We start from the raw sequence: 24,179 nt of genomic DNA, 5'->3' as shown, positions 1-24,179 counted from the left end.
ACCAATGTCTAATAAAGAACAAAACCAATGGATTGATTTTTATTTGATTTGATTTTCGATTTTGGTATTTATTTTTTCCTTCCAAAATTTTATTTTATTTTGAATTGGTTATTTTTACTAATTTTAAATTAAAATTGGGTTCTATTTATTTTATATAGATTGAAATTTGATTGCTTTTTATGGGCACTTCTTTAAATAAAAAAATATATAAGCACAATAATAATCATTATTATTTTTTTTAAACAACAAATATATACGCACCATAATAATTATGATGTTAAAAGATAAGTAATGTTAGAGTTTAATTTTAAGGGTATATATATACTCTCAATTTGGTTCAATTTTGATTGGTTTTTTAAAATAAACAATCGATCTCAACTAATATTTTTTTGTTTTCTCCAAATACAAACTAAGAGGTCCAATCTTATACTAAAAAATCGAACCCCATTGGACCGGTTTGGATTGTTTTTTTTTTCTTTTCAAATTTTCGTTGCACTCATACTGAGACTAGAATTGAACAACTCTAAAAGTATAGGACTAAAATAATATTTTAACCTAATTACTTCCGACAACTATTTTTATAATATTCTAGCTACATGATATAATTTAATTAGGAACCAAAAAGACAAAAAATTGCAAATTTATAAAGAATAAAGATTTTTTAAAAAAAGAATGGCCATCAGAATTTAGCAGGCAGAAAGTAAGAAAATGAAGGGAAGGATAAAAATTGTCTGAGCCCGGGTTCGAACCGGGGACCTCTAGTGTGTGAGACTAGCGTGATAACCAACTACACCACCCAGACCTTCTTGAGTAGCACCTTTCTCATTTATAACATTACAAATAATTTACAATTTTAAAGAATTGAATCTAGACTTGAGAATCAAGAGAACATTTTCTTCTTCATTTCTCGCAATTTGCCATGGACGCTCACCACGCATCTTTAGGTCGACGAACGGTAAGAACTTTTTGCCCGTTCGCATTCTTCCACACCATAGTGCCCTCAATGTATTTGTGAATTAACACATATACGTTTAATTTCGTATTTATTTCGGTAGCTGGAAGAGATTCGGCAAAAGAGAGCGGCGGAGAGATTGAGCAAAGTTTCTTCCGGACCGGATCTGAGTACAGCCTCCAAATCAAATGGTTTGTTATTGTTTATTCGTGTGAAATTACTATTGAGATTATTGGTTGTGGATGTAACTTGGTTTTATTGGAACAGAAGCTTCTGGTATTAGAAAATCAGAGAGCGGAAGTCGATTCTCAGAGGTAGGTTTATTAACTTTTGTAATATTAACTTTCTCTGCCATGTTCTTGTATCCTGAAATTTGATATTAATTCTTAAGTTTCGTTTTGAATAGTTTCTTATATCTTTTTACTAGGGCCCATGTTTTGATAAAATTCAAATATAGTTAGGAAAATGTGGCATGAATGTAATGGAACTTACTGGACTAATAGCCAATTGTTGTAATTGCCAATTTGCTAAACAATTTCATTCAATAGCGAATTTATTTAATAAACGGGACCTTGTAGAATTCCTTTTTTCCCCCCTTTTAATTGAGATCGGTCGGTTCCTATATGCAGATCGATGTGGGTAGTTTAGTATCTCAGATACAGGATTTGCAGAAGAAGAATGCGGAATTAGAAGAAGAAAAGAATGTCATAAGCTCGAAGGTTTTTTCTGTTTAATATTTTCCCAATTATGCAGAATATGCCATTGAAAGCATCGTGCATTGATAATTTATTTGAATTTTGTAATTATTACTTTGTTTCAGCTTCAGTCCAAGGAGGCTGAGAATGGCATGCTTCAAAAGCAATTGAATGAATTGGTAATTAATGTTCTTCCTGACTGAATTTTCTCTGTTCCTTTGGGTAGGTCGTAAGAGTTGTTCATTTTCAATACTATATCTTCTGGCTAGATATATCTCCCTTGTATGACTCGTCTTGTAATATATTTGATGCATTTCTAGTGTAAAACAAGTAATTACATGACTCCAATTTCTGTGTTGAAATGAAATTTATTATTTGGAAGTACGTAAGGTTTTGCTATTTATTAACCTGCACTTAAATCCCATTTCCCTCCTAATTTGATGGTAGAAGAGATTTTCTCAACTTATGCATCATTTTACTGAAATTTCTCAACATGCAATCTTTGCTTGTTCAATTAATCTTTGAGTAGGTGTTCTGTAAATTTAATTGAATATTTCAATCTGATTACAACATTACCTAAAATTTGTAGGAAACGAACACTGTACCTTCTTTAAGGAAAGCTCTCAAAGATGTAGCCATGGAGAAAGACGCAGCAGTTGTTGCCCGGGTATATGCAGTCTAGATATTATTTAATTTTTTTTCCCATTTCCCTTTATTTTGTTCCTCCTAACCATTACTGATGGTGTGATATATAAATATAGGAGGATCTGTTGGCTCAGCTCCGCACTTTAAGGAAACAATTGAAGGAAGCAGAGGAGGAACAATATCGAGTATGTTTAGTTTCAAACCACTCAGTAAAGTAATTTTTTGGTATTAAAAATATTTTTTCTGCATTAGGCGGAGGAAGATGCTGCAGCCTTGAGAGCCGAATTAAACTCAATACAACAACAAGCAATGAATGGCTCTTTCGCCGGAACCACACCAACTGCTAATCCATTTGATCAGATGCACAATTTAGAAAAGGAAATATCTAAACTAAATTCTGAGTTGCAGGTATGGCTGTTGTGGACAAACTTCTGTCGTTTTCTTGTCAGCGTGTTGGTTATTACTTGTTAGTGCCTTACGTTAGTTGGTGGTGTAACAGAACATGTCAATCTTGAGGCAGCAGGATCTACAAAAATTATCAGAGGAGCAATCCCGTATTTCATCCCTCATTTCTGAAAAGCAGGAACTTGAAGAAAAGCTTGCAAGTACATCCAGAAAGGCCTCAGGTACAGAGATTGTCATGCCAATACCTTTGAAGCCTGATAAATTCTTCCAGCTTCAAGAGTGCATCTGCTTAACATCTGGCAATAATTTCAGATCTATAAAAGTACCCCTTTTTGTGTGTGTTTTTCTACAGAAATCTCAGAGAAGGCAGTGGAGAAGGCATTTTCAGCTGTAAGTGATTTTTTGTTGGAACTTTTTTTATAAAGAAAATTGCAAAAGATTTTTTTTCGATAACTGCATTGTTGAGATATCTCATTGTTGTTTCTTGAAGTTCTAATGTTGATTATTCATTATTTCCCCTCATTATGACATTACTATGCTATTTGCAGGAAGATAAGAACAAGCTTGAGAAGCAGTTGCATGACATGGCTGTTGTGATCGAGAGGTTGGAGAATAGTAGACAGAAGCTTCTGATGGAAGTAAAGTCTTTTCCCTTTTCTCCTCATTTTATCACTCCAAAGGATTTATGAAATTTGCCCCTAAATGAGAGCCTTTTCTCATGTTTTGGCAGATTGATTCACAATCTTCTGAAATAGAGAGGCTTTTTGAGGAAAACTCTACTCTATCCAACTCTTACCATGAGGCTGTGGGCATAGGAGCACACTGGGAGAATCAGGTATTTATAATTGTCAACTCTACATGATTGTTTGCGGCCTTTACAAAGTCTACAAAGAGCTTTGGAAAGATTTTCCCCAACTTCCCCCCCCCACCCCCAAATTTCATTGCTATAATAGAATTTCTCTGTTTTTCAAAATGAATGGTACCTGGTGCTTGGGTTTGGAGACTAGAACCGGTTGGAACTTTGGCATATGTAACTTGTTTTCCAGAACACTTCTTATCTTTGCCCCTTTTTTAAATTGCTTATACTTGAGGTGCAGTATGTTTGCTTTAGTTAGTGATCTAATCAGTGTTGCTCTGTAGACGCCATTTTAAATTACTGCTGATTGGAGTTTTTGTAGGTGAAAGATTGTCTAAAGCAAAATGAAGCACTTCGCAGAGTTCTAGACGAGTTGAGAACAGAACAAGCGAACAGTCTGCCATTGTCATATAGAGATGGGGCAGTTGAGACCCAGACTCCTCCATTAACAGCTGAACTTCTCTCCCTCAAGGTTAGTCTCTTGCTGAGGGTGCATTTCTCTGCCTTTTGCACTTATATGATGATGTCTCAACGAAGTCGGAAGTCCTTTCAGGAAGTTGAATATTTAGCCGTATGTTAGTTAAGTTATTACTGACCATGTCGGACTTGTTATTTCTTCTATAGAAACTTTCAGCTGTAATCAGTTACCTTGGTTTCTTTGTTCATACTTTAGGATGGTCATCTAAGTATTCATTATACTAACAATTTGATCTTCCTATTATTTCTTTGTGAAGGGCCAACTTGCAAAAGAACAGAGCAGAGCAGAGTCACTATCAGCAGAAGTATTGGAGCTGTCAAGGCGACTCCAGCAGGCTACACAAGCATATAATGGGCTCACACGCCAGTAAGATCTTCTCTCTTTCATACAGATAACAGTTGATTAATTTTATTTCGAGGACTTTTTCCTGAATTCTTGCTTGTTATGTTGTAGCTATAAGCCGGTGCTGCGGAACATCGAAAGCAACCTTATTAAAGTGAAGCAAGATGGATCTGTTGTAGTACGCTGAATACAACATATGTCCTAGGAAATTTGCATGGAAACGCTTTGGTTAAAAAACGTGTCTGAAGTTGAACATGCATAGCGTGGAAGAGGTTCGATGTAAGATTTATCATATGTCACATAGTTGCATTTTGTGAGAAAAATTATACGTACACCAACAGGCCCCTTTTGGGAGTGTTTTCTGTAGCTTTTTGGTAGATTCCAAACCAAAGCTATAGTACAATCATATTCATTTTGTTATTGAATTGAACAGATCATTCTTTTAATGTTTTACACGTTCTATTCCATGGAATTTGTTCCTTTTATCTAATTGAATCTTTAAGATCAAGTAAATGAATCATAGATTGATTGGATAGAGGAAATCAACTTTACCATTCGATCAGTTGTGGATCGAATTATTGTAGAAAATGACAAGCCCAATTGAATGCTTTACATGTCGTTTTCGTTAATCTAATCTTATCGGTAGACAAATCTATTGCTTATTCATTAATTTCTCTTTTAAAACTACATTGTCTAAGTTTTAACCATGGATTAGAAACTGTTGGAGAAAATTCAATCAGAGTGTAAACTCATCCTGTTTTGGACAAATCATCAAACTTCGTCTCTAGTTCTCAATCATCAAAATATTTGGACAAGTCAGAAAAGTTATTCTCAGCTATTATTTTGTCTTTTGAGCTTAGCTGGATTGCACCAATTGGGAAAATTTCCCCTACAATCAGCTTTTGAGTAAAAGAGGGGGAAAGAAAAGGGAGAAGACAGCAACAGAAAAAAGTTGATAGTATGGTTTGAAATCTCTCCCTGTTTTGATATTTATTGATACTTGCTAACAAAGCTATCTACAGGTTGGCAAAAGAAACTCTTATTATAATTATAGATTTAATGAGGAAGACATAAGCAGGGAAGAAAGCTCAACAATGGAGTCCTCAAAGATTTGTTTCTGTATTCCTCGCCATAAAAGTGGCCACAAAGCTGATGGAGGATCGGAGAAATCTTCCAAATCTAAGCCTTCTCGCCGCAAATCTCGCCGAGGCACAAAAGGAGGTAAGCATTCCTCTAGTAGTGATAGTAGTGGAAATGGAAACACAGGTGATGCAAATGCTGACAGCACCATGGCTGTGGCTGCCGTTGCTGTCACAGCAGCGGCCACAGCAGTGGCCATGGATGCCTTTGACGATGACGATGGTAGCACCCATGCCCACGGTGGTGAGGGGGGTGGTGGAGATTAGAAAATTGGATGATCGGACCGTTTATCTATTTTTTTCCTTTTCTCATTGCATCTGTTTGGTGGTCCCTTCTGCTGGTTCTTTGCTGAATTTTGGTTGATGTGTGGGAGTTCTATCTTTGTTTGAATTAAATTATATGATTATAATCATCTGGGTCTTAGTTCCTTCTGCAATATATATATAGAGAGAGAGAACTTTGTAACATCTTGTAATGGTGGCTGTTTTCAACCGTCTTGTTCTTAAACTTTGGTTTGAACTTTCTTTTTAGCTCATTGGTTCACAAGGAATTCAAGTTTAAAGACACGTTCTTAAGTTGATTTTTGTTTGAGTTAATAAGAAGGAATGCCAAGGATATTTGGATTTATGCTCTACGTTGAAATTGAAAATCTCCTTTTCAATTAAAGAGCTCGAACCTTGAGGTGATTTTAAGACCAGAAATTCTTGATATCTCTCGGATCCTGATCTTGGAGCGAGGGTGAGTGCCCCTGGGTATAAGGGAGCAAAGTTCCGACTCCTAGGTTATGAAAAAATTCTAAGAGATCTGGTTTTATTATTGGTTCAATTTTTCCATTAGACTGGACGACTATCATCGTACTATTTTTTAGGTAGAGCAAGCTAAGTACTTTTTAAACAAAAGAAAACCGATAAGTTAGAGATGAATTGTGCAATTTCAAACCGTAATGGTAACGGTAATACTAAATGTGACCAATTTCATAATTCCAAGTAAACGCGATTTGATTGCATTTAATGATTTAGGCTCATTACAATTAATTCATTAATGAAATTTCATTACGATTACACTGGTTTTCTTGATCTTTGGTAAATGTACCCTTAATCTAAATTAAAAGTAATCCTACAATCATTTAATCTAAAGCATTTGAGAATCAATTCTTTAATGCAAAAAGCCACAAATATTAACCAAAGAAATCTCACATCAAAAGATGCCATAAAGCAAAAACAATATTTAATTCATTTTTGAATAATTTGCTTCTCAATTGCCAAAAACAATTGTGAACGTCACAATCACACAAGAAGCTCACATATTCTTTGCAGGATCTTGTAAAACCAAGTAACCAACCCTCATAAAAACAGATACATATATAGATTACAATTTAAATACACAAAATAAAATAAGATCTTCAAAGAGTTCAATCAGCCATAGAAAGTCAGAGAAACAATATTCTTCCTAATCATCATCAACATATATGGTTTCTTGCTTAAAGAGACCACCAAAAACTTTCCTTACCTCTGCTTTTGTCTCCTCTTTGGCTGCTGCTTTAGGCTTTGAGTTTTCTTTCTGCTTCAGAGCAAAAGAAGGCTTTGAATTGGTCTTTTGTGTTTGTCTTACCGATGCTTTCTTCGGTGGCAATGCTCGAGCTTTGGCTTGTCCTCTCACTGTGGCTATTTGAGCATTTGATTCCTCAGATGCTTTTGGTAGTTGAAAAGCTAGTTTCTCCCATGGCTGTGCCGAGCCAAAGCCCTTCGCTTTGTTGAAAAAGTCGTTCACTAAATTGGCTCCATTGTCAGCCTTTTCTGGGGCCTCTTCTTTGGCTGGTCGAGGTTCCTTTTCTGAAAGCTTTTTGAGCTTTTGGGATTGTTCTGAACTGAAATCCTTGGCTTTGTTCAAGAAGGAATTAAAGAAAGCGATTTGATCTGATTCTTGCTTTTGGGATTCTTCTGTAAGAGAAGAAGAAGAAGAAGGAGAAGCTTGGGCGGCTACCTTTTCTGAGAGTCTTTTGGCTTTAGCAGCTTCCACTTCCTGTTTCTTTGCGGCTTCTGCTTCTTCACGAGCTTTTTCAGCTGTTCTTATGGCTTCTTCCTCTGCTTTTGCCTTGGCTTGTGCTTCTGCATAAGCTTGTCTTCTACCATCCGTGGGAATGGCACTGATATAAATTTATACCAAAGCAGTTAATCTTCCAATCATAATGCTTCATGAAACTATGCAAGAACCTTCAGTACGTTTTCGGTTTGAAAAGGAAGTAAATTCATTTTACTTAAACAATTTCAAATTTTCAGGTTCAAAATACCTTACCTTTCACACCTATGTACAATAGTGTTACAATCAGTATTGTTGAGCTTTAGAAATAATAAATTTGGTTAAATTATAATAAATACCCTCAATTTTTCCCTTTGTTTAAAAAATCTCTCATACTCTTTCTAAAGTTGACGTCAGACAACTTTTCAACATTACCTTGATCTAAAAATCTCTTAGATCTTGGATGAAAAATGAGACATAAAATGTATGTGTCAGTGATCAAATCCCTATTTCCATCCTAGATCACTATCATATCATTCCAAGCGTCAATTTTCATCTGACATTCTAATGGATTTTTTATCTAAAGGTAGTTTTTGAAATCATTGTGAAAGATGAAGGTGATATTACAACTTTTGAAATAGGTATTATTTGAAACAATCAGCAAAGTTTAGAAGTATTTTTTTGTGTAAGAGCAATATTTGGGTGCAATTTAATTTACATTAATTTTTGTGCATCCCATTTAATGGCAAAGAAAAAAAAAATATTTAAAAATATAATTTTTGAAAAAAAGAGAGAAAATTTCGTCATGCAGAAACTTGTAATTGCAAGGATGCACCAAATATCTTTCTTTTCGTAATTTAGCCAATAAATTAATAAACTTGAGACACACAAGGAAAGAGAAAATAAATAATAAAGATTCCAAACAAAGAAATAAAAATCTTATTAGATTTTAACTGTGTGATATATTTAATTTGGAAGATAGTAGGTGATCTGTATAAACAATTAAATCAAAGGGGGAAAACTTACCTGAAAAGTTGATCTACTGAGCTTGAGGGTGCAGATGGACTAGAATACACTTCCACAACCTTAAGAATTAAGTTGTGAAATGCCCGATCAATAGTTTGAATAATTGCAGAAAAATAGTCGAATAGCTAAAAGCTTAAGAGTTGTGAAAGTTTTTTGGGCATAATCGTCGGTGTAATAAAAAAAATGCAGGTCACCTTGTTCTCGGCCACCGCCGTGTTCGAGAAAACGCCGGCCACCAACGATGCTATCTGTGACTTTGCCACCTGATAACAACGTTGAGTCAAGATCAGCATACCGTCATAATAAACATGATTCTTCTCGAAGAAATTAGAGAAATGGAAAAAACTATCAACATTATTTGATAACTATGGCATACATTACATTACTTTGTAGTCGTTTGAACTAACGCTTCCTTCAGCTCCGACGACAACATTATAGGCCCGCTCAGGCGCAAAGTCTTCGACCAAATTCGTCTTGATGAAAGTATAACCGACGTCAGTTTCGGCTATTTTCTGCAAGAGCTCCACCACGGACAACGGCTGAGATCGGGAGAAAAGATTGTTGAAGAATGAAGAAAGGCCGTCAAGTACATTGTAGGTGGAGGAGCTTGATGCATTGCCGTCGTAGACAATTGCTACATGGCTTACTCCGGCGAGCTGCGCTGCCTGAATTACTTGCAAAGCGTCCGATGTGGTAACTTCGGAGGTTGGACCATTTTCTCCTGCGCCAATAGTGACAACCACTTTACTGGCGTTTCCGATCGCCTTGGCAATCGCTTCCGCGTCTTGAAAGGAGGATTCAACGGCGTTTAGCCGCTTTGATTCTTCATTCGATATGACCTTCAGTGTTCGACAGATAAAATGCACAATGTTATTCGTCAAAAACGAATTACCGAACCGGATGCGAGAGTAGAATCATCAATTCATGATAGAAAACAAGGAATCCTTATAACTTCAGATACAGAATTCGTTCTGACCTTGCAACAACTAGATTCAAGAGTAGAGTTGTTATCAATTCATAAAGCAACGGAATCCTCACACCTCCATTCTCAGATACAAAATTCATTCTGACCAAATACTTAACGACTAGATTCAAGAATAAAAGTATCAATACAGAAAACAACCAAATACTCATATCTTCCGTTCTCAGATGTAAAATCCATACTAAAACTAACCTTATACTTGGCAGCAAGACGAGCCAATTCTTGCGCAGCACCAAGCTCCGGCACACCAGCACGAACACTGAAACCTTCTCGCAACAGCGTCTGCGCTAACCGAATGCCAGCCTGACCAGTAGCACCAGCGACAAACACCGTGTTAGAATCCTTACGCCTCGCGTTCCCGAACGACAAACCCGACGAAGGCTCGCCAACGACTGGAATCAGAGACTTCACATCCGGTACCTTTCCAAAAGCGAAACGAAACGGATTCGAATTAGCGGAATCTTCAGCCGGAGCGTCATCGGACGACGGCGATTCATTGCTCGATTTCCCCAAGCGAAACGAAGAGAATGTTCCAGAACTTTTGGCGTAGACGGCGAACTGTCTCCGGTGGCTCTTGAAGCTTCGCCGGGCGTTTGGGGCGGTGGTTAAGATAAATGAATTGGAGTTTATGATCGCCGCCATTGGAACAAAGAATGTATAGAGAAGAAACGGCGTCGGTGGTCAGTTTCTGATCTCCGTTCGGGTTCAGGTTTTTCTGATATCCATGGCTCGGAATTTGATTGGACTCGTAAACAAACAGTCCCCACATCCTGAAAAATCCGCAGCCAAACGCCATCCAATTTTCTGAGATTATTTGGAAATATTATCCAAAGAAATAAAAACTAAGCAAATAAAATAATGCCACGTGTATTACTTTATCCACTGAATAAAACTGAAAGAACACCAGAAGCTGCAAGATTGACCTTGTTTATTGAGATTGGGAAATAAAAAACAAAATATTATTTTTGCTTATCCATTGCCATCCACTCCAATCCAACCCTCTTGTTATTTATCTCACCTAAATAAATGAATGAATCAAATAAAATGGAAAAAAAACAATTATGACCTTTAAGGGAAATTGCAAAAATGATCATGAAATATTGATGGCGATTGTAAATTATAAAAATTGCACCATTAAATTTTTACTGACATTCAAATTTGACCCTCAAACTTATAACAGTAGAAATTGGATCCTTAAATAGTGAAATTGGATCCTCAACTTATACAATCATTATAATTTCTGCAATTATGTAAATTCAATGATTCAGTTTTAACACTTGTATAAATTTGATAGTTCAATTTTTAGTTGGAAAGTTTGAGGGTATTCTTGGAACTATAACTATAATTTAGGGTAGTTTTTGTGTTGCAATTTGCCCTAACTTTTTTTCCTTCTTCTTTTAAACTAGATTGGGAGTCTTCTCATCTTTATAACGTGAGATATTGTGTTATATATATAGTGCAAGATCGATTTGTGGTCATTAGATAATTCTCATCGTCCAATGCTAGTTTTTTATCATTAGATTTTTTACATTATTCAAGGTCAAATTGGGTATCCATCGATAACAAAATCATCTGAAATCAAATGGCATAAGTGTATCATAAAATAGATAGAATATCTTCTGGTTAAGAAAATTTGTTATTCCTCTATTAAAAAAAATAGTAAGTTTGCGAGTCCTATTTTATATATTTGATTTCTTCTATCTTGCCAATGTTTTTAACCTTCATTTGTTTAGGATTTTTCATGGTGAACCAATATGATCATCTCCTTTTTTCTTCTTAGTCTATTTTAATTGTGAACTTACTCTAGTCAATCACAATTCTTCACAACATTCTCAACATGCATTCGAGATGATGCATCTTTAGGTTCACCATTGTTGAGTCGAACTGAATACTTATGTTGAGTTTTATGGATTCTGATACAATATTAGAAATACTTGAAAAGTTACCTCTAAAAAATAATTGAAAACGAGAGGAGAATTCATGTATCTTATAATGATCGTGAGATGTTTTCATCTTTACACATTGAGGATCTTCAACAACATATATGTTTTTTTTAGTATGGTACAGGTGAAAGGTAAGATTTGAACCTCCAATCTCTAAATAAACAAATACATGGCATTTATTATTGAGTTATATTCATTTGAAACTTTTTTTCAAGGTGACAAAAAAAAAAAGATAAAAATTAAGTTGACAATTTTATTTGTAAATATTTGATTTGATGACCATATTTATTAGTTAAATTACTGTTATTTAAAGATTTGGGACTACAGATATTATGTCTGTGGATTTTGATTTTAGGGCTATATTAGGATTTACAGAGGTTGAAATTGTCTTGGTGCTAGGTTTATAATTTCTTCAGCTACTTGACTATGGGGTTGGAGATTTTTTTTTTTTTTTTTTTTTTGTCGTATTTGAACATTTTTTTTTTTGTAAGCCATTGATTTTATTTTATATTTATCATTTTTCAGGATATATGGACAGAGGGATCAAACCTCTAATATTAAGGTTGATAATACAAGTTTATGCTCAGTTAATTTATATTCATGTTGGGCGCTATTAATTTTGTTATTTGATTGGTTTCTTTTCTTAGTGATTTGTAAATATTTTTTTTAACATAATTTTCTTATTTAAATAAGGTTGAAATGCTACTTCGGTCCTTGCATTTTTAGATTTGGTTCATTTTAGTTTATATGTACTTTCAAAATGTTCATTTTGGTCCTACACTTTCAACTTTGATTCATTTGGTCCTTGTACTGTCAACTTTGAGCATGTTGGTCCTTGTTCTTGTCCTTTTAAAAAGTGATCATTTTGCGTCTTCACATTATTTTGATAAAGAAGAGAAGGGAGGCCCTTGCGGAAGCCTGCCCACCCTTCTCTATTTTGAGAGATCCGGATCTCTCATATTTAGGATTCATGGCTTCTCGAAATCACAACATATTACTAGGAACAAGAAGAGGATCAGTAGTCTCTATTGTTGCAGGTTCGTCTCCTTCCGCTGAGACAACTTTTTTTTTTTTAACCGCGACACAAAATTATATAGAAGCTGGAATAACTCAAAAAGATAGTGGAGCCTAGCCTTTGAGAGCATATATTGTCTTTGTAGAGTAACTATGCAAGCATAGCTCAATTGACATACAAGTATGCGTGATCATAAGGTCTATCTTTCGAATCTTCCTATCCACTATTGTACTAAAAAAAATGAATATTTTGAAAGTACAATGACCAAAATGAACTAAGATAAAATTAGTCTATATTAAATATATTATTAAATTTAAATTTTAAATATAATTCTATAAACAAAGTTTAAAAGTTAATTTGATGAAGATATAAACTAACTATTTTTTTATTATGGAAAAATATGTGGGAGAATGTTTCTAACTAATGAATTAATGATTGAATTGTGTTTTGGGTATACCTCGATTTAAACCTAATAGATTTGAATTTCCCTATTCCATATGTTATTCAACTTTAAAAAAGAAGAAAAAGAAAGTATTTCCAATTACCCACTCCCATTAAATGATATGATCTTATTTTAAGGATAGAATGCTAAAATCCAATTACCAAAATTTGAAAATATCACTCTATTTTTACTATATTAAGTTCAATTTTTTTTTCTTTTACCAATCTGATTAATACTGAGTGTAATTACAAATAATTTAGAAAAATAGAGATGAAGAAGTTCCTTATAAATAAAAATATCACTTAACTAAGGTGTCCTTCCAGTACTTAAGAAATTATTCGAGAGAATATTCAACAATAGATATATTAAAGATCATAGTATTAATGGATCATATATTTTGTTTAGTCTATTTTAAACATATTCTAATTGCTTAAAATAATATGATCCATCTCACATATACTGATTTACACATCAAAGTGTTTGATAGGGTACTATATCAAGTATCGATGGACTAAAATTTGACACTAGGTCTCTCGTAGATGAGAAACTTTATTTGTATTTGTGTGCATTCTTCTAGTTTTAGATATATAGTTTCATCCTCCCATTACATTCAACAACATAAATTGAGTTAGATTTCAATATATCAATATTGGAAAATGTGTTAAAAATAAATGTGATGAAATATTTTAATATGATAAGTGAAAAAATATTAAATTTATACATGAAATCCTTCCCCTTTTTTTGTTATTTTCATACAATAATAATGTCTTAAAAACATTTTAGAAAATAGTATATGAAAAGACAATGGTGCATGATAATGTTCTCTCTGTCTCATACCATCTTTAAAATCCTTATATACTTATTTGCTTAAATCAATATATATTAACATCCCAATTAATAATAGTTTTTTTTAGATTTCGAAATAAATTAAAAATTACCTTTTTTAAAAGAAAAAAGAAAATAAAATTATAGTGAATATATTGGTCGATCATTGAAAGAAAAATAAATAAATTAACAAGTGGAGTATTTTTTTTTATTAAGAGAAAAAATATAAACCATTTAGTCAATGTTCAAAAAATACTTTAACATATTACAAACGAAAAATAAGTTTGTCTATTAAAGTGGCAAGTTGCATTTCTATTTTAGAATTTAACTGCATATAGACATGACATTTGAAACTTTCACCTCTTAATTATTCAAATGAAGATAATTTTAAGATGAGTGGTTTTATATAAAAATGTACATAGAAGAGGTATAAAATTCTTTCTAGTATGTGTTATTTTTAATTTAATTAACTTTTTTTAAAAAATAATTTAATAAACTTAAATCACTACTATGGAAAAAGTTTAATTAAATAGTTAAATTTCTTACTATTTTTTTAATTATATGATTAGTTCCACATGGATAATTTAAATTTGAAGATAAATTATTCAAATTTTCTAATAGATGAAAATGATTACCTATCAAATTATTCATATATATAATCTAAATATAAATGTTCAATTCAAACATATTCATTATTTTTTTAATATTAATTCAAACATATACATTATTTTGACTCTTAAACAACAAAATTTGAAATTTTCAATATGATATTTATATAATAATTATAACATGACGTTAAATTATTATAATAAATTAAAGAAGAGACTAACAAGAAGGGAACAAGAGCTATGCAAAGGGAACAAGGAGGTATGCAAGGATGGAGATGGGTAATGCATTCCACATCCTTGTCCTTATTTAGTCTATAAAAAAAAATTTCTCCATTTCCTGCTTAAGCAAAGAATCCCGCCTGTTAGGACAGGTCCCATAGGAAAAAGAGATTTTACGCATAAATATGCCACAATTACTTTGACCCCGTTTTGTAATTATTTTGTTTTTTGTTTTTGTTTTTACAAATTAAGTCTATGCCTCTAAGTTTCTTATAATGGTTTGCATGTTTCTTAAGTATGGCGGTCGAATTCTTAGCTAAACTCCAAAAACAAAAACAACTTTTTAAAAGATATTTGTTTTAGTTTTCAAATTTTGGTTTGATTTTTTAAACCATGAAATAGTGTTTGTAGACTTAATTTTCAAAAAAAAAAATAAACAACTAAATTATTACCGAACGGGACTTGCTAATCTCTTTCTCTTTTTTTTTTTTTGCAGTAATCTTTCTGTTATTACTCAAGTGCACTTATAGCCGGGTGGTATACCTATAGCTAGATGTGTGTGCAATTTTAACACAAACAAACTAACCTTACATAACTATATTATTTTCTTCTTTCTAAAATTTAGTTGTAAGGAACTCATACGATTTAAACATTTAAGAATCTGTTTGATAAAAATTTCATTTTTTGTTTTTTCTTTGTTAAAATTATGTGTATTTCCTTCTCATTTCTCTTTTATGATATTTGAAAAAACTATTGAATTTTTAGTCAAATTTTATTAAAAAAAAAAAAACAAATTTTTGAAAGTTTCTTTTTCTAACTTTCAAAACTTTGTTTGGTTTTTTAAAAACATGATAATAAAAAGAAAGTAGATGTAACACCCCGCACATTTTTAGTAATAATGTAATTTCAGTAATTTTATTATTTGGAATTTCAGTAATTGTTATTAGTTAGAGAGCATTTTTGGAATTTTGGACTTCAACTATAAGTACGGAAATTTAATTGTTGGCGTGAAATTATTAAAATTAATGGCAAGAATTAATTTTCTTTTGAAACGGAAAGAAATTTAATAGTATAGAGTGGAATAAGGATATTCCCCCCCCCCCCCCCCCCTTAATTTCTTCCTCCTCCAGCTGAGACCCTAGCCGCCGCCCAAAGCCGCCACATCAGTTTCTTCTTCATGACCTCCGTCCACCACTGCTCAAGCGCCGTTCGCTTTTGCCGTCACTTGATCTATCGATTTGGGTAAGATTTCTGCCGTTTGGATTGTTTTTGGTTGATTCTTGAATACTTATTTACTTTTGGCATCAATTGGTTGATACCCATTGTGTTTCAACTTTGGATTCAAGTTTGTGAAGGTTTGAGGTGTTGTTCAGTGGGATTAATTTTGGTTGTTGAGAAATTTTGGTAAAGTCATTTGGAAGTGATTTTTTTTTTTTTTTTTTACGAAGTTACATATAGACAATTTATTTGAGACATTGGTAGTGAAGTATGTATTTGATTCAAACTTTAATCATGTAAGCCTAATTTCAAATTATGGGTTGATTCAAGAATTTCATTCAAGATGAAGAAGAGTTTGGTTTGCTAATTGTTTGGGCTTAAAATTGGAGGTTTGGAAGGTGAATTCGAATTGGACTACACCTTAGGTAAGGTTATCTGGAAATATTTTGTAATATTTTGGTGTTTGGATTTTGGCCTTAACTATTAATTTTAAAGTTTGGTTTATGTTTAGGCTTGATTAAGGATTCAAGAATTTCACAAAGATTCAATTGTTTTTTTGGTTCGACCTAATATCAAGGTAAGTAATCTTACTACTGGAACTGCCCATGGGCCAGACATTGGATGTATGCTAGCATGTTAAATGAAGGTTATGGCAGAATGACAACATGAAAGATTGATAGTATAACATGATTAAAGTATGTTCTGGTACGATATCTGAATTATCTATTTATGCACATAGACACTTGAATGCTAGTATGAGATGGTATGTGCTTCCATGGTTGTATTTGATCTAATGATGTTGAGGTATACAAGTATGTTGTAGAACCATGATGTTGAGGTTTATATGTATGTCATAGATTCGTACAGTGATGATTATGATGTTGAGACTGTACAAATGTCTTTACTGATTAGTTAGATGCCCATTAGATTTTGTGTTTCCTTCGGAATTTACCAATTTGTGTTTCCTTCGGGATTCACCAGTTTGTGTCTCCTTCGGGATTCACTAGAGGTAGTGGGCATACTTAACTACAGTAGAATATGACTTAGTCTTCTTCTTGTTTCATGTGCATATGTGTCCCATGAGGACTAGAGCAGTTTATATGTTTCACCAAAGGTGGGTATCTAGAGGACATAGATGCCCAGCCTGACCCCAGTAGTGGGGTTGCTTATTGAGTATTTTATACTCATTCTTTCTCATGTTGTTGTTTCAGGTAAGGGTAGAGATGCACCGGCGATGGACAAGCGGAATTCGTGATTGAGCCACTGGGACTAGTTTTTACGCTTCCGCTCATGAGATTTAAAGTTATTTTCATGTTTCTCTTAATTTTTAGTTTTGATGTTTAAAACTTACTTTTAAGAATCCTTTTTTAGATTTATTTATTATCTTTTATGATTTATGGACTCTACTATTGATTTAGTATTTGAATTTAATGAAATTCTTTTGAACTTATCTTATTTAATTAGCATTTATTTCGTCATAACCAAGTGTCGTTTTGAGTTCTATGCATGCATGTATTTAGTAACGGCCTAACTTAAGTCCTAGGGGGTCGGGTCGTTACACTAGAACACAAAAATTCGTGGATGGAATTTGAAGTAGTTTAGCCAAAAGTCAAAAACCAAAACTAAAATGGTTATCAAACAGCTTGAAACATTTGTATATCATTTTCTTTTGTTTTTCCCCTCTCTATTTAAATCGATCAACAACCAGCTTGCAAGAATCATATTTAGGCCGTGCACAATCATTTAGTTGTTTTTTGACAAATTATTTAAAAATAGTGGTTTTAAAGGGAATCATTTTTTTAAAAAATTACAATAGAGACAAGAATTCGAACCACATACATCTATGTTGGTTATGCTATATTAATGTTTACAATGGAAACTCACTTGCTATATATACACTTCGTAAAGAATAATATATAGTTATTAGCTAGTTGCCTTCTTCAATATTGTAGATGCTTTTTATTTGCTTGCAGAATTATTCAACTTTTTTTTTTTACAAAGTACATCTAATTAGCTAAAGTCATCTTGTATTATTATTTAAAATTTTAACTAAACATTCTATTTTTACTTTTTCTAAGTAATTATGATCATCCCAACGTAGTCCAAAAATATGTTGGAAATGACTAACATAGCAAAAGAAAAGAAAACAGAAAAAATGTTTTATCACCGATTGAAATTAATTCCAAAAATTAACTATTTGTGATTGATTCCAAGAATTGATCTCAATTAATCCTAAAATAGTTTTTAAATTAATTTCGAAACAATTTCCTTTAAAAAAAAAAACAAATCTTATATTTTCTTTAAAAGGTTCTCAATTATTGGAAAAAATACATGAGAAAATCGATCCTCTCTCTTCTTTATTTCTCTATGTGGTCTAAGCATAATTTCCAACGATTCCATTATTTTATGTGGTAAGTGCACATTTGAGCTTGGAAGTTGTGTTAATCTTGAAGAACAACCGGCGTACTAGGGGTGGAAACAGTTTGGTTCGGTTCGGTGGTCAAACCGAACCGAACCGATTTTTTTAAAATGTGAAACTGAACCGAACCGCATGGTTCGGTTTCAAATTCGATTTTGGCATTTTTAAAAAATTCATGTTATATTTTTTTTAATTAAAAACGATTCGGTTCGGTTTGATTTTAAAATTCAGTTTTACTCTTTTTTTTAAATATATATATAAATAAATATATATTAGTTAAAAACGGTTCGGTTCGGTCTCAAATTCGGTTTTCAAAAGTGAAACCGAACCGAACCGAAATAATTCGGTTTCAAAATTTCTTCAAATCGGATCGAACCGCATTTTTCGGTTTCACTGAGTTTTCGGTTCGGTTTTTACGGTTTGAATGACCATCCCTACGGCGTACGCGATTTAACACCGAGATCGCGTTGAATTTTGCGTTCAAGACGGTGGATTTTTCACGACACAACAACAATCGACATTTGGTTTTAACAAAACAACACCTAGTTAATGTAGCAAATGTTTGTATGAATAAATGTGTGGTATATTGTTTGAAATGCATGTTTGATCACAATAGTGTATAAATAACAAGCAAAATAATAATCATTAAAAAAAAATAGTATAACTTAATTAATTAAGGCATTATAGCTACCAGATTAAAGGTTAGAAATTAGTAAATTACTCCGAAGGAAAAAAAGAAAAAAAAAAAAAAGATTAAAGGTTAAAAATTTCAATAGAGAAGGGATGAAATAAAAAGGTTAGTTCCATTTTGAGAAAGTTGTATGGTGCATTTATCATGTTAATTAATCTACCATTCACATTATCATTATTTTTTATACAATCTACCATTTTTCTTGAGTAAACAAATTTACCCTTCATTATATTATTGGTATTGTAAATTAAGAATAAATATTTCTATAGATTTACTCGATTTTAAATTTACTTCAAATTTTAAGGTTGTTTTCACATAAAAAAATAAGTTAATTTATTTACGAATATAGAAAATTGTCACTATCTATTAGTGATAGACCAAGATAAACCATGGGACTTTTATCACGTAATAACAGAAGTCTATCACAGTCTATCATTTAGTGATAAAAGTCTATCATGGTATATTGTGACATTTTGCTATATTTAAAAATATTTTCAGCAGTTTTATCGTTAATTTAAAATAATTATCGCAAATTTTAAATGATCGACATCCACATAGAGTGGATTATATTTCCATGGTATCAAAATTGACAAGGAAAGAGAAATAAACGGGGAATTTAAACTTGTTAAAAGGGTTATTAATTTAATTATTTTTAGCGAATTTTTATATTTATCCTTTTGAAAAAATGTCCATCGACAATTGAAGTTCCCTTTCTCTCCACCACCATTTCTCTTTAAAAATACATATTTTCTGTCTAAATATACGAATGGAAAATTCAATTTATATTTCCTAAACTTTTTGCATGTTGTATCAATTAAACCACCAAATTTCTCAATTGCATCGGTATAATAATTTATAAGTGAATCAATTGAGATTTATTAGTGATGATTAAAATTATTTTCACTTTTTTTAGGGTGTATTTGAGATATATTTTCAAGTGTTCAATTTAAAAGATAAGTCATTTTGGAATAAATTGGAGTATTTGACAACCACTCAAAATAATATTTCGAGTGTATTTTAAGTCAATCCAAACAGGCCTTCAACTTAAAACCAACTCAAATCATTTAAATAAAATTATTTTTCTCCCAAAATTCCACAAAAGTAGCTAGAAATATTGTCACGTAATTATTTATAAATATCTAGAGAAAAACAAAGGAATGCTAGTAGATAAAACAACAATTCTCATTGAAAATTCGATGGTTCGACTTAAGATTTGAAGTGAAGTGAAAACTTGGGAGAAAATTTCTTCAGATTCTTCACTATATACAATTGAAAAATTGGGTACATTTATACAGAGAAATCCATTGATTTAGGGATAAAATAATAATGAATAAGTGCTCAAAAAATAAAATGAATAAATGGATGGCAACATACTATTGGATGAGTAATCATTCCTTTCAACAAATTCTAAACAAACTAAAGTTTCTGGAATATTATGATGTGGATTGATTGGAAGATGACCGGACGACATGGTGGCGAGTGTTAATAACATGGTTGCTTCGTCACTTTGACGTTTCTCCCTAACATCTCCCCTCAAACGAGCAGGTAGATCAAGTACCCCGAGTTTAGAACGAAAGTATTGAAACTGAGAGTGGGTCAAAGATTTAGTGAGGAGATCAGCAAGTTGATCTTAGGAGGGAACATAGCGTATCTCAAGAGCCCTACAAAGAATTTGATCCCACACAAAATGCACATCAATTTTGATGTGCTTTGTTCGAGCATGAAAAATGGGATCTACTGCAAGGGCACCAACACTAACATTGTCACACCACAAAACCGGCTTTTGAGGTAGAGGAAACTTAAGTTCTGTAAGTAATTGATTAAGCCAAACAATTCCATTTGTGGCATGAGCTAAAACTCGATATTCAGATCTAGTACTTGATCGAGCGACCGTTGTTTTCTTCTTAAAGGACCACGAAACAAGTTGCTTCCACAAAGGTACAATAGGCTGCAACGAATTTGCGATCATCTATATTGGATGCCCAATCGGCATCAGAGTAGGCAGTTAAGGAGAGATCATTGGTTGAAATAGAAGGCCAAATTTTTTTGTCCCACTAATGTATCTTAGAACTCGTTTCATTGCTTGCTAATGGGTGTCAGTAGGTCTTTGGAGAAATTGACTAAAATGATTGACTATATACGAGATATCTGGACGAGTTTGTGTGAAATGCTGAAGGGCCTCAATAATGCTTCTATAGGTGAACAGATCATCGAGTGGGATACCATCGTGGAGAGAGAGATGTTTCCCAAGAACACTAGGGGAAGGATAAGTTTCAAGTCACTAAGTTTCAATATGTGAAGCAGATCATCGACATATTTCAATTTATTAAGAATGAAACCGAAGTCAAGATAATGAACCTGTACTCCTGGAAAGTAGCTCAACCTTTCTAAATCCTTGAGTGGGAACTTGGTGTCCAAAGTCAAAATTAAGGTATTTATCAGATAATTATCACTGCTAGTGACTATCATCAACATGTATTAATAAAAGAATGACAACTGTCTTTATTCGATAAATAAACAGAGAATAATCTGATTTTGAATTAACAAAGCCCCACTTAAGTAACTCACCGGTTAGTGTTGTGTTCCACGCACGTGGTACATGTTTAAGGTCGTAGATAGTCTTATCAAGTTTGCATACGTGGTTAGGATAGGTGGGATCGACATAACTAGGTGGCTAACTTATGTAAACATCTTCATCCAACTTATCATTCAAAAAGGCGTTGTTGAAGTCGAGTTGGCGTAAAACCCATCCTTTTGTCACAACTATGCTTAACACAACTCTGATTGTAAAGGCCTTTACAACTAGACTAAAGGTCTCGAAGAAATCTACACCCGGATTTTGATGGAACCTTTTAGCAACCAACCGTGCTTTGTAATGTTGAATAGATCCATCGACATTTCTTTTTATTCGAAAAGCCCATTTATTGCCCACAATGTTGAAGGATAGAGATGAAGGGACAAGATGCCAAGTTTTGTTTCTCATGAGAGCAGAAAATTCAGAATTCATAGTATTTTTCCATTTAAGGGTGGTGAGAGCATCTTTGACCCGTGTTGGTTCAATCAAGATCCTATCGGCTACTATTTGAGACACTTAAGTTTTGGGTTTAAAAATTCCTGCTTTGCCTCGTGTGATCATCAGCTAAGTAGGTAGAGAAGAAGGCTGGGTGGGATTAACTGAGGTAGCTACTAGTGTTGGAGAGACTGAAGAAGTTGAGGTGGGTGTATCGGTGGTGACGACCGGTATTGAAGGCGAAGGGAGGGACTAATTCATATATAGGGCTGGGACATTTTCATTTGGAGAGTGAAAGAACTCTTGTACAATAGTACCTATGAGAGGAAACAGATCTTTCCAATTCATTGTGACAGAATTTCCACATGTACATTTGAACATACAAATATGCATTGATAACTCTAAATTACCGACATGCTTTAAAGATATACAAGAGAACGAAAAAACATACCAGTTGAAGACTATTCTTCACGTGAATGCAGGGCTTTCGCTCTCGCTCATCCAACAAGTAAGTGTCCAGCAACACCCCGATTGTTTACACGAATAGCTTCGCACGAACAATAGGCACCGGGGATGACACCACCACTCAGAGCCCTCAGTATTCTCGAAGTGAGAATCCAAAGGGTGGGCTTTGATGGAATTGGTAGAGGGGAGGAGGAAAGACTATCGTGTACTACGATCAAGCAAGTGGGAGAATGAAAAGGCTATCGTATAGTCGGGTACTTGATCATTTAGTGCGGGGTACACGATCGTGTAGTAAAAGCTAAGCGACCGTCTATACGATCGTTTAGTTCAGCTCAAGCGCTCGTCTATGAAAAGGTAAGTGGTCGTTTAGAAAAGCGCGGGCGATCGTTTAGGAAAGCGCGGGCGTGGGTGTGCGATCATTTAGTGAGCAGGCGCTATCGTATAGGCTCTCAAACACTAAGCGATAGAAGGCTTTTCACACCATGAGCGATTATGCGTATCTCGTGCAAAATGAAAATAATTTTCATTTTATTCTTTAGTTACTAGAACTGAATTGAACTTCCCACTAACGCACGAATTCGGAGAAAACGTTGGCCAATTATCTCATAACGGTCTAATTAATAAAATAATAAATATAATCATATTATATTCATAACCTATAGTTTGATATCATATGTCAACTATAGTATTTTCTCCTCTACTTGATATAAATCATATTTATATCCAATTTCCTCCAAAACGATGTATCTCATACATTTAGTCAATCATATCATATATAATTAACCAGTTCAATTATATCATATATAATCGAACTCCCTCTTATCAATTTGAACATTTCAAACTGACCCAAAATTTGATCCTCAACTTGTATCCAAGCTACCAAGGGAACCTTATGGACTTATGACTTGAAGTTCCAACGGTACGTGAATAGTTGACTAAACTCTTTAGCCACAAGATCCACCATCCGTTAACTGCAGACATTCCACTAAAGACCGACAACTAAACTCTTCTTACCACAAATATATTTATGTGTCCATCGGATATAACCAATCATGAGTACGATAACCTTTCACAGATGCTCGTAAGTGCAACTAGGTCAATTTACTGTTTTGCCCTTATAGTTACATCTCACTCCTTAAGTATCACTGATCCCTCTAATGAACAATACAACATAGTCCAACTATGTGTGAAAACCTCTTGGGCCATGAGAAGGTATGTGACGCCACATCGTTAAAGCCCTGGAATCAGCCCTTAAGGGAGCTATCTATTTACTTGCCCCTGGTTTGGGGAAGGAGTGAATTCCATCTTGTGTAGTTAAGTTTCCAGTTCCCAAATCAGACGAATCCTCAAAGTGGTAGGTTTGAGTTGGGGGCCTGGCCATTCGCACGCATGCAAATCAAAGAATCGCCCTCAATGGCAGGAATTCCCAACTCACTCAAGATTGAGGTCATGTTACCTATGGTCATCCTAGTGAAGTGAAGTCTATGTCATGAGCGGTGTTATATAACGAGACGTTAACACTTCGTGGTTAGGTCTTATACAAACTCTTTGTATAAGACGCCCCCGCTCGCATGTCCTCTACACGAATGATCAGGATCAAACCATCTGTGACAAGTCACAATACTTGTAACTATTCCACGAAGCGGGCAGCATTCGTAACATTACCAGGATAAGGTTTCCCTCCTATATCCATATACTACAAACTATTTTGGTTATCACTTAAGACATGATCCACTTGTATGTCACCACATACATACTTAAGTTACATAAAGACATCCAAGGAT

At 33.6% G+C, this 24,179-nt stretch overlaps 2 protein-coding genes, 1 long non-coding RNA gene and 1 other non-coding gene across 4 annotated transcripts; 2 read left to right on the top strand and 2 right to left on the bottom strand.

Moving 5' to 3' along the window:
• Positions 1-728: 728 nt before the first annotated feature.
• On the bottom strand, positions 729-802 carry TRNAV-CAC (transfer RNA valine (anticodon CAC)). Its single transcript has one exon. It is a non-coding gene; the product is annotated as a tRNA-Val (tRNA).
• A 22-nt stretch (positions 803-824) lies between these two features.
• On the top strand, positions 825-6,020 carry LOC120088236 (myosin heavy chain-like protein). The gene is made up of 15 exons (XM_039045389.2): positions 825-955; positions 1,056-1,143; positions 1,220-1,266; positions 1,582-1,671; positions 1,773-1,826; positions 2,237-2,314; positions 2,409-2,477; positions 2,545-2,700; positions 2,792-2,918; positions 3,050-3,087; positions 3,246-3,335; positions 3,428-3,532; positions 3,876-4,025; positions 4,288-4,397; positions 4,485-6,020. Exons 1-15 carry the CDS (start codon positions 920-922, stop codon positions 4,558-4,560), a joined length of 1,314 nt encoding a protein of 437 aa, XP_038901317.1. The 5' UTR covers positions 825-919; the 3' UTR covers positions 4,561-6,020.
• A 698-nt stretch (positions 6,021-6,718) lies between these two features.
• PTAC16 (plastid transcriptionally active 16) lies at positions 6,719-10,346 on the bottom strand. The gene is made up of 5 exons (XM_039045388.2): positions 9,733-10,346; positions 8,945-9,397; positions 8,753-8,821; positions 8,559-8,617; positions 6,719-7,659 (listed from the first exon to the last, which is right to left on the bottom strand). Exons 1-5 carry the CDS (start codon positions 10,180-10,182, stop codon positions 6,963-6,965), a joined length of 1,728 nt encoding a protein of 575 aa, XP_038901316.1. The 5' UTR covers positions 10,183-10,346; the 3' UTR covers positions 6,719-6,962.
• A 1,660-nt stretch (positions 10,347-12,006) lies between these two features.
• LOC150033131 (uncharacterized) lies at positions 12,007-17,203 on the top strand. Its single transcript, XR_016523661.1, has 5 exons — positions 12,007-12,045; positions 15,089-15,834; positions 16,141-16,235; positions 16,322-16,387; positions 17,022-17,203. It is a non-coding gene; the product is annotated as an uncharacterized LOC150033131 (long non-coding RNA).
• The last annotated feature ends 6,976 nt before the right edge of the window (positions 17,204-24,179 follow it).

This window comes from Benincasa hispida, chromosome 10 (genome assembly GCF_027475165.1).
Source record: "Benincasa hispida cultivar pf3 chromosome 10, pf3_genome.v1.1, whole genome shotgun sequence".
NCBI classification, from domain to species: Eukaryota; Viridiplantae; Streptophyta; class Magnoliopsida; order Cucurbitales; family Cucurbitaceae; genus Benincasa; species Benincasa hispida.
Note: the sequence above shows the minus strand (reverse complement) of the source record. Positions and strands in the feature narration are given on the sequence as shown.

What these genes read in the sequence shown, in the direction of transcription:
- LOC120088236 (XM_039045389.2), top strand. Translation starts at nt 920, where the DNA reads ATGGACGCTCACCACGCATCTTTAGGTCGACGAACG. An exon ending in AAAAGCAATTGAATGAATTG is followed by an intron (nt 1,827 to 2,236) that starts GTAATTAATGTT and finishes TAAAATTTGTAG; the next exon opens with GAAACGAACACTGTACCTTC. An exon ending in TGGAGAAGGCATTTTCAGCT is followed by an intron (nt 3,088 to 3,245) that starts GTAAGTGATTTT and finishes TGCTATTTGCAG; the next exon opens with GAAGATAAGAACAAGCTTGA.
- PTAC16 (XM_039045388.2), bottom strand. Translation starts at nt 10,182, where the DNA reads ATGGCGGCGATCATAAACTCCAATTCATTTATCTTAACCACCGCCCCA. An exon ending in TTAGTTCAAACGACTACAAA is followed by an intron (nt 8,822 to 8,944) that starts GTAATGTAATGT and finishes CGTTGTTATCAG; the next exon opens with GTGGCAAAGTCACAGATAGC. An exon ending in CGGCGGTGGCCGAGAACAAG is followed by an intron (nt 8,618 to 8,752) that starts GTGACCTGCATT and finishes TTAATTCTTAAG; the next exon opens with GTTGTGGAAGTGTATTCTAG.